At 46.3% G+C, this 14,117-nt stretch overlaps 1 protein-coding gene across 3 annotated transcripts in view; it reads left to right on the top strand.

The window, feature by feature from the left end:
• The window catches only part of BLM (BLM RecQ like helicase), a 65,112-nt gene extending 52,775 nt beyond the window's left edge, over positions 1-12,337 (top strand). For 2 of the 3 annotated variants that reach the window (XM_036415593.2, XM_036415596.2), the window contains 5 exons: positions 446-645; positions 1,363-1,555; positions 3,980-4,096; positions 6,847-7,048; positions 12,017-12,337. In XM_036415593.2, coding sequence (XP_036271486.1) covers positions 446-645; positions 1,363-1,555; positions 3,980-4,096; positions 6,847-7,048; positions 12,017-12,194 — 890 coding nt within the window. In that variant the 3' untranslated portion in view covers positions 12,195-12,337. Of the gene's footprint in view, positions 1-445; positions 646-1,362; positions 1,556-3,979; positions 4,097-6,846; positions 7,049-12,016 lie in introns of those variants that run through there. The other variant, XM_045573441.1, reaches the window with a different exon arrangement.
• The last annotated feature ends 1,780 nt before the right edge of the window (positions 12,338-14,117 follow it).

Here is a 14,117-nt window from a genome sequence, read left to right as displayed (position 1 = left end):
CTGCAAAAACAGGGCTTCCAGTAGGCTTCCCTCCGCCACCTCCCCCACCCCCACCCCCACCCCCCACACTTTTCCCTCCTGCCACTGCCACTCACCGAGGCCATACTTCCCCTCCCTCTTCCTTCTATGCTGTCTTCAGTCTTCACTCCTCCCTCCCTCCCTCAGCATATGCAAATTAAACATAAACTTTGTTGGGTTAATTTGCATACTCGCTCTGATTGGCTGTGGGTGTAGCGAAGGTATGGTCAATTAGCATTTTTCTCTTTTATTGGTGTAGGTATGTAAGCATTTTCTTATTTTTTATTTTAAGGTAAGTTTTAATAATTTATATCTTGTTGTGGTAAATGATGCATTCCATTTCACCAGACCTGCCCACAAATGACCTCTATTAGAGCGTTATGGTGTGCCTACATTTACCATCTGACTTTTTTCCCCTTCTCACCAGGGAGTAAGAGTGCAAAAATCCAGTCGGGAATATTTGGAAAGGGGTCTTCATATTCACGGCACAATGCTGAAAGGCTTTTTAAAAAGCTGATACTCGACAAGATCTTGGATGAAGACTTATTTATCAATGCCAACGACCAACCCATTGCCTATGTGATGCTTGGAAGTAAAGCACAAGCTTTACTGAATGGGTATTTAAAGGTACGGCATTTGAAATGTTGATTTTATTTTTATAATATTTTATTATTTCAGTGAGTAGACAGAAATATATTACTGCAAATTAAAACTCTCTTTTCCAAATTAAACTCTCTTTTCCAAAGCTTGTGGGTACTGAACTTATTTCTACTATCTTATATGAACATAGTGTGTTCCTCTTAATTTGCAAAGAGACCTTAAAATGGAACCCAAGTAATACAATAACTCTCAAAGTGAACTTAATGGATTATCAGATCACTAAATCACCACGTATTTACTAAACTAACATTTGTCAAGAAGTAATTCTGGCCGAAACCGGTTTGGCTCAATGGATAGAACGTCGGCCTGCGGACTGAAAGGTCCCAGGTTCGATTCCGGTCAAGGGCAATGAGGGGTGTGCAGGAGGCAGCTGATCGATGATTCTCTCTCACTGATGTTTCTAACTCTCTATCCCTCTCTCTTCCTCTCTGTAAGAAATCAATAAAATATTAAAAATAAAAAGAAAAGAAAAAGAAGAAGTAATTCTGTACTAGGCACTGGGGGTACAAAGATGGAGAATGCACAGCTCCTGTTCCCAAAGGGCTTACTATCCACTTGGCATAAAAGAAGTATCCCCCCCAAAAAAAATGCAATGAAGCATTAAATCCCCTATGTTGATGCAAGTGCATACACACACATACACACACACTCACTCCTATGATTCCTCTCTCTTCTCACTCATAGGTTGACTTCATGGAGACGGAAAATTCCAGCCGTATCAAGAAACAAAAAGCCTTAGTGACGAAGGTTTCCCAGCGGGAAGAGGTGGTTAAGAAGTGTCTCGGAGAACTCACAGAAGTGTGCAAATCTCTGGGGAAAGTCTTTGGCGTCCATTACTTCAATATCTTCAACACGGTCACTCTCAAGAAGCTTGCAGGTAGGCGTGCGTGAGCCTTCTGCTCCGTGGCATCAATTAATAGGCCCAAGGTTAGCCTTGCTAATGAACTTGCTGAGTGCATAAAGGTATCTCGGGCTTTTGTATCACTCTTATTTAATCTCTAAATGAAAGCCCAGAGAAACCATTTGAACTTATTCTTGAGACACTTTCTCCCCATGCTGGATGTTAGACTATGGATAATTGCAGTCTCTCATACCAGATGTTCCTTATGATTATGCGTCCATTTGTGCCTGCCTTTATGAGATCTAGCTGTGTTATTATAATGATGTCTCTGCAATGAGGAGCCAAGTTCCTCATGAAAAGAGACGATGTGTTATGCTCCTTTGAATCCGGATCAAGCACTCTTCTGTGTCTTCGGTTAATAAATGCCCTGAGTTATTGCCAAAGCTCCAGATAGCTCAACCAGAATTCTAATGGTAAAGCCCTTGGAAAATAAGGTGTTACATCGGTGACTAACTAGTAGTGTGCGTTACCTTCCTAAAGTCCCATCATCATCAGCTTCTCTCTCCTCCATTCCCGTTCCTAGCACCATAGGTCATTGTGGTACTTCATCAACTCTAAGACGCCATCTACTTTAAGACACTGCTATTTTATGAGCTATTGAGAAAGAAAAATTCTGCTAATTAAACTGGAACACAGCGCTTTTGGTTGAAAATTATTTTGACTTTTTCTGCTTGTACATGAAAAATGCATAAAATTAAAGTGAGTTGATTTAGGTACTTGTAAAAATTCACATTCAAAGCCTGACTTCCAAATTATGTGTGTGTGTATATATATATATGTATATATATATTTTTTAATATGTATTTTATTGATTTTTTTACAGAGAGAAGGGAGAGAGATAGAGAGTTAGAAACATCGATGAGAGAAACATCGATCAGCTGCCTCCTGCACACCCCCTACCGGGGATGTGCCTGCAATAAAATATGTTTAAAAAAAAACAAAAAACAAAAAACCTCTGTTAAAACGCCAACAGCTCTCCAGATAAAGTTCAAAGTCTATCAAGGATCTGCATTTCTACTTGCCTTTCCCACTTCCTCTCCCACCAACGCCCTCTATAAACCTTCTAGTCTGTCCCAAAGATCTGTTCCTTTTCCTCTAAACATAGGAATGATGTGAAAAAATCGAAGGTTTGAAATCCACCCTTTGCTGAAGTCTACGTAGGAATTATTACTCCCTCACTCCCCGTAGCCAGTGCATCAATGACTCCTACAGACCAGCCTCTCAAATGCATCCAGATCCATCTCCTCTTTGTCTCCGCTGCTATATCCTAATTTGCGACATCCTCGCTTGCTTCTCAGTGCCTCCCTCTGGGCTCCTAGTTTCTGCTCTTCCCCTTACAATCCATTTTCCACAGTGATTTTCTAGAGTGATCTTTTAAAATGACAGGCTTGTCCGGCTATGAGACTGATGTACCATCTGTGTGCAGAGGACTCAACAGCCTACTTGTTAAAATCAGATGACCCGCTTCACCCCACAGACAGAAAGACAGGAGGAAGAATGGGTTTGGGTTGGGGGCGTGTAAGAATTCAGTTACGGGCCCTGGCTGGTTTGGCTCAATGGATGCAGGGGTCCTCAAACTTTTTAAAGTGGGGGCCAGATCACGGTCCCTCAGAAAGCTGGAGGGCCGGACTATATGAACTACTAATTCCTACTGTAACACCTCGGCTGCACTCACTGCCCAAAAAACCTGGCGGGCCGGATCAGACTCCTCTGCGGGCCGTAGTTTGAAGACGCCTGGGAGTGTTGGCTTGTGGACTGAAGGGTCCTGGATTCTATTCTGGTCAAGGACATATGCCAGGATTGAAGGCTTGATCCCTAATAGTGGGTATGCAGGAGGCAACTGATCAATGATTCTCTCATCATTGATGTTTCTATCTCTCCCTCTTCTGTCCTCTCTGAAATCTATATATGTATTTTTTTCTTTTATTTTTTTTTTATTTTTTTTAATTCTTATTTTAAAAAATAAATCAGTTACGGTCTTTTTGAGTTGGATATACAAGTCTGGAGCACAGAGGAGAAGTCAGAGCTAGAAACATGAATGTGGTCATTCTCCTAAATAACCTTTGTTGTGAGAAGATAGCAAAGTCTGCTTAAACTCTGAGGCACGGCGCACAGTTCCTCTCCGGTTACCCTGGTTACCCCGTGTCCTTTGCTCTCCCTCCCTCTCAGCCCTGACCTAACGCACCTTTGCTGCTGGAATTGGATGATGGGCTCCTGCCCTCTGGGCCTGCCTGCTGCCTCTGTTGGCACCAACTGCCAGGCAGAAAATTGGCCCGTGTGCACAGTGCTCTGTATTTGGTTGGCACTTACCAAGCGTGTGCTGAATGGGTGGATGAGCACAAATCCAGTGGGTTTTCTGTTGGTGGTCATTTTAATTCCTGCTTTTATGTTCATGCGCAGAATCATTATCTTCCGATCCCGAGGTTTTGCTTCAAATTGATGGTGTAACCGAAGATAAACTGGAAAAATACGGTGCAGAAGTGATTGCAGTATTACAGAAGTACTCCGAGCTGCCAGGTTCAGTATACAGCCAAATGCGTGTTTTCTGAAAGCCTGTCTTCATGTTAAGCGGTGCATCTCACCGGATTAAGTCTCTGTGGTTTCCGGGTGTGTTCATGCTTCAGACACTTTGTCACCCTGATACTCAAGTGCCCAGGGCACCATTCAGTGGTGCGCCAGGCACCTCTTACAGGACACTGATGCTTAGGCCCCATGCAGGATGCCAACTGCCAAACATGCTCCTAGGATCCAAAGGAGGACCTTTGAGCCCAGAGCTTGCTGGTTCTGTTTTGGCAAATATACCTGGGGAACTCGGGGCATGTCGCCGTGGTCGGCAAACTGCGGCTCTCCAGCCACATGCGGCTCTTTGGCCCCTTGAGTATGGCTCTTCCACAAAATACCACGGCCTGGGCAAGTCTATTTTGAAGAAGTGGCGTTAGAAGAAGTTTAAGTTTAAAAAATGTGGCTTTCCAAAAAAAATGTCAACCATTGTGCCGTTGATAGTCGGCTCTGGACGAATGAGTTTGCCGACCACTGGGCTAGTGCAGCTCCCAGGCCTGCCACCATCTCGCTCTGTGGTCCTTGGCAGCCACACATAACCTTGTGCTTCAGTTTCCTTATCTGAGGAAGGAACATGTTGTCTGGAAAGCGTGTCTGCAGATAAAATGGAGGAGTGGAGTTTAAATACTTTGGGAAAATGAGCATGGAATTGTAGCGCTAGATGATCTTATTGTTAGCTATTGAAAGAATCTGCCCGAGTCGGTGCATCACTAGCAGGTGTTGCCAAAGGTTACGTCAGGCCTATCACGAAGCATCTCTAACTACGTACCCCATCACTACTGAACCATAGAAAGCACTGGCTAAGACAGTGACCAGACGTCCCGCTTTTGGCGGGACAGTCCCGATTTTTAACAATTTGTCCTGCGGCGTTTTAAAAAAGGTCCTGATTTTTCGCCGCAGGACAAATTGTTAAAAATCGGGATGTTTGGTCACCTTAGGCTAAGAGGAAATGGAGAGCAAAGGAAGATGCAGGAGACAGGACACGTGCAAAAGTCTTATGGCCTCCTCCAACATGCTGCCATGTGGTAAGACACGGCAGGCAGGCCAAGTTCAATGTCTTTCCTGTTTCTGTAAGGGATCTCGGTAGGGGTTTCTTTTCCAGACTAATGGAAAAGTCAGCAGGCTGAGAAAAGAGTGAGCATGTGTTTCAAGTTCTGTCTGTTCCTGATTGTTTTTCATTCATTAACAAAATGCTGCAGAATAAGGTTTTCATACATTCCTCAGCATCGTAATTACCCCATTAAAGGCCTTGCTTGGACAATAGTGGCAGTCCCTCGGTGGGAACTTCATGTTTGTTTACTACAGTAACTTGTTTGGAAGGGTTTTTCCCACATGAGACAGCCTAGTGGTAATTGCTGCCACTATTGAGGGACAGGCACTGTGCCAAGAGCTTTGTTTTGTATTGCTCAGTCCTCACAACGCCCATTTTATTTTATTAATATATTTTATTGATTTTTCACAGAGAGGAAGAGAGAGGGATAGAGAGCTAGAAACATTGATGAGAGAGAGACATCGACCAGCTGCCTCCTGCACACCCCCCACCGGGGATGTACCCGCAACCAATGTACATGCCCTTGACCGGAATCGAACCTGGGACCCTTCAGTCCGCAGACTGACGCTCTATCCACTGAGCCAAACCGGTTTCGGCACAACGCCCATTTTACAGGTGGAAATGGGTAAGGCCTTTTCATATCCCCAAATCCCACAGCTGGGCCTTTCTGTGGGAACCAGTTTTGGAGGGACAAAGCCCGTCCTGTCCTTTTTACCAGGCAGCGAGGTAGCCTGAGGGAAACACCGTCCTTCAGAAAACAGAGGAATGCATTTATCTGTGGGGGTTTCATGTTCTTTCCATGTGTTGGGGTGCCCATACCTGTGGAAGTCACCATCTCTTTGTGTGCTTCTTTGTGTTACGCATATGCTACATGGGATGTGAAGTGTCCCCCAAAACAAAAAGGTGTTTTTGTCTTTGAAGAGGAAAATATGGCCTGGGAGTTTCAGTTACTAAGTAACTGTTGTTCAGAAGTGAGGTACAGAGCATAGTTTAGGCTTCTCTTATATTGTGTTATATTTTCAGCATATGTAAGTTGATAAATAAAATTTATCTTTTATATAGCACATCAAACTTTTAAAAGAGCTTAACAGGATTAACTGCCCAAATAGTATCAGGTATAGTCATAACATAGAGTAGGAGCTAAACCTGAGGTCTCCAGTTGAGTTAAAGAGTATCACAGAAATTTTTTAAATATATATTTTTATTGATTTCAGAGAGGAAAGGAAAGGGGGAGAAAGAAACATCAATGACGAGAGAGGATCATTGATCAGCCCCCTCCTGCACACTCCACATTAGGGATCGAGCTTGCAACCCGGGCATATGCCCCGACTGGGAATCGAACTGTGACCTCCTGGTTCATAGGTTGGTGCCCAACCACTGAGCAACACTGGCGAGGCTCACTAATTTTTTAAAAATAAATTTTCATCCTCTGCCTTTAAAAAAATAAATTGCCACTGAGCACTTTGGGGCTTTGTGAAATTAAAAAGAAATGTTCAGTTCCTAGTTCCTGAAGAATTGTCAAACCCACGTGGCAAGAAGACACCAGGAAAGCAGGTAGGTGTGTCAGCTGAACGGTGTGTGTTGTGCATCTTCGTTTAGAGAAACGACACTGGCCCAGCAGGCATCGCCGGTAAATGTCTGCGTTGTCCGTTTGCAGTTGAGGACAGCTCCCCGCAGATGAGCCCGTCCAGCAGCAGAAGCGCTGCGAGAAATGACTCGGAGGAGTGCGACGAGGAAACACCTGTATCTTCTCGCTACTTTGCAAATAAAACCAAAAATGAGAGAAAGAGGAAAAGGATGCCAGCCTGCCAAAGGCCTAAAAGGAGAAAAACTGGTTTCGGTGATTTCAAGACAAAAGGGTAAGTTCTGCAACCCAGGGCATTGGGGGGGGGGGGGGGGGGGAGTACGAAAGCGCAGCTGCTTTGCTTTCCTTTGAAGCATTTGGTAAAACAAGCCATTGTTAAATGCTGCTTGATCCAAAGTTCGCTTTAGCTTTCATTTTCTTTCTTTATTTTTTAACATTTTTATTGATTTCAGAGAGGAAGGGAGAGGGAGAGAGACATGTAGAAACATCAATGATGAGAGAGAATCACCAATCAGCTGCCTCCTGCACGCCCCGCACTGGGGATCGAGCCCGCAACCGGGGCATGTACCCCGACTGGGAATCCAACCACAACGTCCTGGTTCATAGGCCAACACTTAACCCCTGAGCCGTGCCAGCTGGGCTGCTTTAGTTTTTAAAAATAATCTACTCCTAAGTCGATTATCACTAAAACTTTCTAATTGGCAAAAACTCCAATTTTGACTTGAACTTAGAAAAAAAAATTTTTTTATAATTGCTCTTCTTAAGAGTCTTTTCCACCTAAAAGACTACAAATCATAGACTAGCTGAATGAACAGAAACCTTTGTTGCCTCATTTTTAAAAAAATATATTTTATTGACTTTTTATAGACAGGAAGAGAGAAGGACAGAGAATCAGAAACATCGATGAGAGAGAAACATCCATCAGCTGCCTCCTGCACATCCCCCACTGGGGATGTGCCCGCAACCAAGGTACATGCCCTTGACCAGAATCGAACCAGGGACCCTTCAGTCCGCAGGCCGAGGCTCTATCCACTGAGCGACACCGGTTTCGGCTCCTCCTTTTATGATTCTGTCGGTACTTGCTCTACCACTTACATTGCCGCAGAGTCTACAGGCCTCCATCTGGAGGCCCTGCACACTCCCTGCCATTCATTCTGGCAAAGCCAGCCTCCCAGTCTGCAGGGCAGCAGGGAAGAGTCCACAGCAGGAAAATCCAAAGGTCAGGCAAGCCAGGCTACGAGAGACTGCGAGAATGGCCTCCATCCTCCCTTCCCCACAGGCGCCTGCCCCCGGGCTGGGACCCATCTGCTCTGGGCACTGACAGTACACCAAGGGGGAACACAGGTGGTATTGTCAGGTGCTGGGTGACGACCTGGGCAGTGTTCTTATTTCTTCCTAATCGCACTGCTTCGCACAGCCCCCTCCCTGTCTCCTGCAAGGACACTGTCCATTCTCACCAGGAGAGTAAGGCCTGGCAGGGTCCTGACCATCCCCTCAGTCTGGATGGCAGGAAAGGGAAAGAAACCCTCGGTAAATTTCTGGAAGCTGCCGAAACCGGTGTGGCTCAGTGGATAGAGCGTTGGCCTGCGGAGATTCCGGTCAAGGCCATGTACCTTGGTTTCAGGCACATCCCCAGTGGGGGGTGTGCAAGAGGCAGCTGATCGATTCTCTCTCATCGATGTTTCTAACTCTCTACCCTCTCTCTTCCTCTCTGTAAAAAATCAATAAAATATATTTTTAAAAATTTTTTTTCTGGAAGCTGTTGTTTTTCTTTGGCAGTTTTTTGTAACTCTCTTCCTTCTGGGTAATAAAAAAAAATTTATTTTATTTTATTTATTTTTTTTTTTTTGAGGGAAGAAAGGGGAAGGCAAATGTAACCGAATTGTCACTTTCTCGTTAAGTCTCTAAACATCTTGCCTGGGCTAATTATTCTTCCAGGATACAGAAATTAAAAGCATTAGTAAATGTTAGTTCAATTTTGCGGTTTTTCATGCGCAAGTGACCAGCAGATGTCCCTCAGTGGGGACATTTTATTTTCTTCATGTATCCCTTCGTTTTGGGAAATACTCATTTCCTCAGGAGCCCACACGGAGTCAGAGTCCTTAAAAGGCGTGTGGTCCAGCCCCCGGGGGCGTATGATGAGGAAACCAAGGCCTGGCCTGTGGGGGGCTTCCGCAAGGTTGGACCAGCCTGGACCAGCCTGGACATGGCTCGCCCACACTTGCCCAGAGCTTTTTTTTTTATTTTTTTTATTTTTTTTTTTAATAGAGAGAGAGGGTGGGCCGAAACCGGTGTGGCTCAGTGGATAGAGTATAGGCCTGCAGACTGAAGGGTCCCGGGTCGATTCCAGTCAAGGGCATGTGCCTTGGTTGCAGGCACATCCCCAGTGGGGGGGCATGGCGTGCAAGAGGCAACTGGTCGATGATTCTCTCTCATCGATGTTTCTAAATCTATCCCTCTCCCTTCCTCTCTGTAAAAAATTAATAACATATGTTTTTAAAGAGAGAGAGAGAGAGAGTGGAAGAGAGAGGGAAAGGTAGAAAGAAATATCGATGTGAGAGAAACACATCAACTGGTTGCCTTCTGCACGAGCCCTGACCAGGGCCCAGGCTGGAGATGAGTCTGCAGCTGAGGTACTTGCCCTTGACCAGAATCGAACCCAGGACCTTTCGGTTCTCAGGCCGACGCTCTACCCACTGCACCAAACCAGCTAGGGCCCAGAGCATTTTCATATCTACCTGGGAGGACCTAGGCAATGGTTGTGGTTTCATTTTTACTTGTCAGACAAAACAAAGCGTATTTCAAGTGATCATCGGCTCCGTCGTTTAGCTTTCACAACTTTGGTCTATAAGAGTGAAATACTTGCCGAAACCGGTGTGGCTCAGTGGATAGTGCGCCGGCCTGTGGACTGAAGGGTCCCAGGTTCCATTCCGGTCAAGGGCATGGACCTTGGTTGTGGGCACATCCCTGGTAGGGGGTGTGCAGGAGGCAGCTGGTCGATGTTTCTAGCTCTCTGTCCCTCTCCCTTCCTCTCTGTAAAAAAATCAATAAAATATATTTTTTAAAAGAAGAAGAGTGAAGCACTTTGCCCTGTGGCCTAGAACCTGATCTCATAAGAAGTAAGAAAGCTCAGTCAGTTCCAAAGCTAGGCCCAGTTTGGATGCTGGTTTTTAATTAGCCTGTGTGTCTCTGATGGGATTCTTCTTTGATATCCCTAGAGCCCAAAACCGGTACGTTTTGTTGCCTTCTTTTTTCTTTATCACGGCCTCTTTGTGTCTGGGCCTCATTCTCCTCATTTCCCCAGAGCCCCTGAAAGATTCCCTCCCGTTCCACTGCACACCTGGTTGAAGGTCCCTGCACAATGGCAGAGCAAACATGGCTCTCCGCCAGGGTCCTTAACTCTCCACCCTACCGAAACTCTGCCACTTGAGAAGAACACACAGTGATGGCATTTCGTTCCCAAGTTGTGTGCCCAGCTCCCTAAGTGGGAGTCAAATGGATGGGCTGCGTGAGGTGGAGGCTGCTGGTGGCAGATTCATTCTGTAAATCAACAGAAACAGCAGGTTTTTTGCTCTGGACTTCATACCTCCGCAGGAAATGTGCATAGGGAAATTCAGGCTGCCGCTCCGCCCGGTTGGCACATCTCTGCCAGTTCTGTGGTCAGACTGCCCCTGGAGCAAGAGTTTCACGATGTTGAAAAACCACTCTTCCCCTAGTCCCACCAGAATTACCACACACCAGTAGCCCCGGATTCAGAGGCAGGAGGCCACTTGCCAGCCCCCCGATGCTGCTGCTGTGGAATCTGTGTCAGGCATGAACTCAGCCTGGTAACAAAGCAGCAGGAAATACTCGAGTAAGAAAAAGGCTTCTATAGAGAATGCTGCCGGCTGTTATCCTTGTAAACATATGGCCCCGCGGGGTTTTTTAATTTACTTACTTATTTTACCTTTTATTGGGGGTGGGAGGGAGGAGGGAAGAATAGCTATTGTCTTCAGGGAAGTGAGGTGCTTGAGGGACTTTGAAATTGGCTGTGGCCAGGGCTTGCTTCTTCCTTGACTGTAAAGGCAGCGAGTGGGAGGTACAAGAACACAGATCTGGGAGCGCAGGCGATCCAGTGAGCTGCTGGCGACGTGGCGGTGACAGAGCCGTGCCAGACCCGAGCCCTCGCAGGCCTCCCCGGGGAGCCACATCTGCAGCCTTCCCCTGGCTGGGGCTGGGCAGGAAGAGGCTTGGCTCAGCTCTGCTCTGCCCTGCCTGCCTGCCACACCTCCATCCACCCAGCCACCTTTCTCTGGACTGTGCAATTCCAGAGCATATTGTCCAGGCATTTGGGGCCTTAAAACAAGGGATCCGTGCTGAGACCGGTGTGGCTCAGTGGATAGAGCATCAGCCTGCAGACTGAAAGATCCCGGGTTCGAGTTCGGTCAAGGGCATGTACCTTGGTTGCGGGCACATCCCCAGTAGGAGATTTGCGAGAGGCAGCTGATCGATGATTCTCTCTCATCGATGTTTCTAACTCTCTATCCCTCTCTCTTCCTCTCGGTAAAAAAAAAAAAAAATATATATATATATATATATATATATATATATATATATATATATTTTTTTTTTTTTTTTTTTAAGCACAACAATAACAACAACAACAAAACACAAGGTGCCCATGCTTTTCTTACATGATCAGAATAGATCTGGGCTCCGTAGTCCCGAGGGAGGAGTCTGGTTATCAGCTATGAAAGGTGAAGTTGGAGAGAAGGCACATGATTTGGCCTCCGAGTCCCAGAATTCAGAAACAGTCCTTGACATTTTAGGGAGATAAATTTGTCTGGAGAACAGCAGAGTCCTTGAATTGTAAATCAAACTGACCTTACCCAGGGGGTTACAGGCAGAGAGACCATAAGGCCAAAGAAAATCATGGGTTATTGCCGAAACCGGTTTGGCTCAGTGGATAGAGCGTCGGCCTGCGGATTGAGGGGGTCTCAGGTTCGATTCCGGTCAAGGGCATGTACCCTGGTTGCGGACACATCCCCAGTAGGGTGCATGCAAAAGGCAACTGATCGATGACTCATCGATGTTTCTAACTCTCTATCTCCCTTCCTCTCTGTAAAAAACCAACAAAATGTATTTTTTTTTTAAAAGAAAAGAAAAATAAAATCATGGGTTATGTAGCTCTTTCAGGTTAAGAGAAAAAAAGACTTTTTGGGGGGTTTTATATAACATTTCCATTTTCTTTGTCATGTTTTAGGAGATCCACCACATGCAGAAAGGTATCTCCTAAGACTCAATCCTCCGGCATCCCCAGGCCAACATCAACGGCACACGGTCCTCAGGCGGCTGCAGGAATCGGTAGAAAACTGGGGATTATGGCTCCGCCAAAGCCTGTGAACAGACCCTTCCTCAGACCGGCCTTTGCCTTTTCCTAACAACCAACCTCCGTGTACAGAGAGATCTTGTTTCTGGTCTGTCAGCATCTGACCATCTGTGAATATAAAGCTGTTACTTTTGTTATGCCTTGTATAATTTTTACCCGTATCTATTAATGTTGCAATAAATGCTTGGGGTGACAGTTCTATTTTTAAAGTAAACATTTTCTTTTGAATAAGCATGATTTGCTGCCGCTGCAAGCCTTGTGGCTGCTGATTCTGAGAACCTCTGAAGCGGCAGCTGAATCATCTCGGGGAGAGAAATTGACACCCAGGAAAAGAAAAGACACGCATGGGACGCTGTAAAACTTTCCGTAGAAGACATTTAAAAAATTAGAAACCGAGAAAATAGAAAAAAAAAAAAAAATTATGACAAAGGAGAGTAATACCTGCAATATACAAAGAGCACCTCTAAATCAAGAAAAGACAGACCGCCAAAACCGGATTGGCTCAGTGGATAGAGCATGGGTCTGTGAACTGGAAGGTCCCGGTTCGATTCCGGTCAAGGGCATGGACCTTGGTTACAGGCACATCCCCAGTAGGGGGTATGCAGGAGGCAGCTGATCAATGATTCTCATTGATGTTTCTAACTATCCCTCTCTCTTCCTCTCTGTGAAAAATCAATAAAATATATTTTTTTAAAAAGAAAGAAAGAGGGCAGGCCAGTAGGAAAAAGGGTGTGAGGAGGCTCTCAGAAGAAGAAGAAATTAAAAACGGCCCAACAATATGCAGGAAATGCTCAATCTGCCAAGTTAAACATATAAAAGAGCACAATAAGTTGCCATGCTTTTGCCCATGGAATTGTTAGCACTGAATAATACTCCCAAAATTTGGGAACAACAAGAAAATGGTCAGACATCCTGTTGGTAAGATATGTTAAATGTTGGTGCAGTCCTTCGGTATTAGGGGGCCTTACCTTACAAGACCCATCATGCACAGCTGGTTGGCCAGAACGTCTTAAGGTGGAATTTGGCACCTCTTATCGGAGCTCCAGTGCCCCATTTTTGGAGAAATCCTCTTTCTGAGCTGTAGGTGACTTTGGTGTCCCACTTCCTGACCAGAGTCAAGTGGGTCAAGCGGGGGAGGTCCTGACTGGACCAAGGATGTTAAGGCCAGTGACCTGGAGCCTTGTGGCCTGTGCCCTGAGACTCAGTATTGGGGTTCACCCTGCACCTACCTTAAGGGACCACCCTTGAAGCTGCACACCTGCTGACTGCCACATGGGGCCTGAGTTTGACACATTTGACGGAGGAGAACTGGCTGGACGGGAGTCTGCTGAGGGCTGTGCACTCCGGATGCCTCCCACGGCTGACATTTTTCAAGAAACCAACCTTCCAGCAAGTCCTGGCAAATGGCCAGAGGAACCTCCTTGGAGTGAGGAAAGGAAGGAAATGGAGGGCAAAGTAGCCGGCCGACGAGGCCGCTGGGATAATGTCCCCCGTGTGAGACCGCCTTGCAAAGGTGGCGGTTCCCAAGGACATGTGGCAGAAGGTCATATCCTCCCACCGACAGCGGTGCCGGCTTCGAGGGGTCGGGGGCAGCCCCCTGCACAGAGCTGACGGCACCGATGTTGAGTCACTTCCCGGCTCTGACCTCACTCGTTCCTGTATGAAGGACCTCATCTGCCTGGACAGCGGGACTGCTGTCCCTTAAGGGGTGTCCACTCTGCCTCTAGGGGCTCTCAGGCCAGGGGGAGACGGGTAGAGGCAGTGCAGTGGGAGCCCCAAGTGATGGAGAGTAAAGGCTTTGAGCGGCCAGCACTACCCACAGCACTGTCACCTCCATCTTTCATCCCACCCCCCAGGACAGAACCAGCTTATCCCCACCCTCCGGCAGGAATCCGAGGCCTGGAGATCTTTGACCAGATCAAATGGCAGCGCCAAGCCCAGCACCCAGCTTTTTAACAATTGGAACAGGCTCTTC

The sequence above is a fragment of the Pipistrellus kuhlii genome, unplaced genomic scaffold (genome assembly GCF_014108245.1).
Source record: "Pipistrellus kuhlii isolate mPipKuh1 unplaced genomic scaffold, mPipKuh1.p scaffold_m20_p_50, whole genome shotgun sequence".
Classification (NCBI taxonomy): Eukaryota; Metazoa; Chordata; class Mammalia; order Chiroptera; family Vespertilionidae; genus Pipistrellus; species Pipistrellus kuhlii.
The sequence above is the reverse complement of the archived record's forward strand: the minus strand, read 5'-3'. Positions and strand labels throughout refer to the sequence as shown.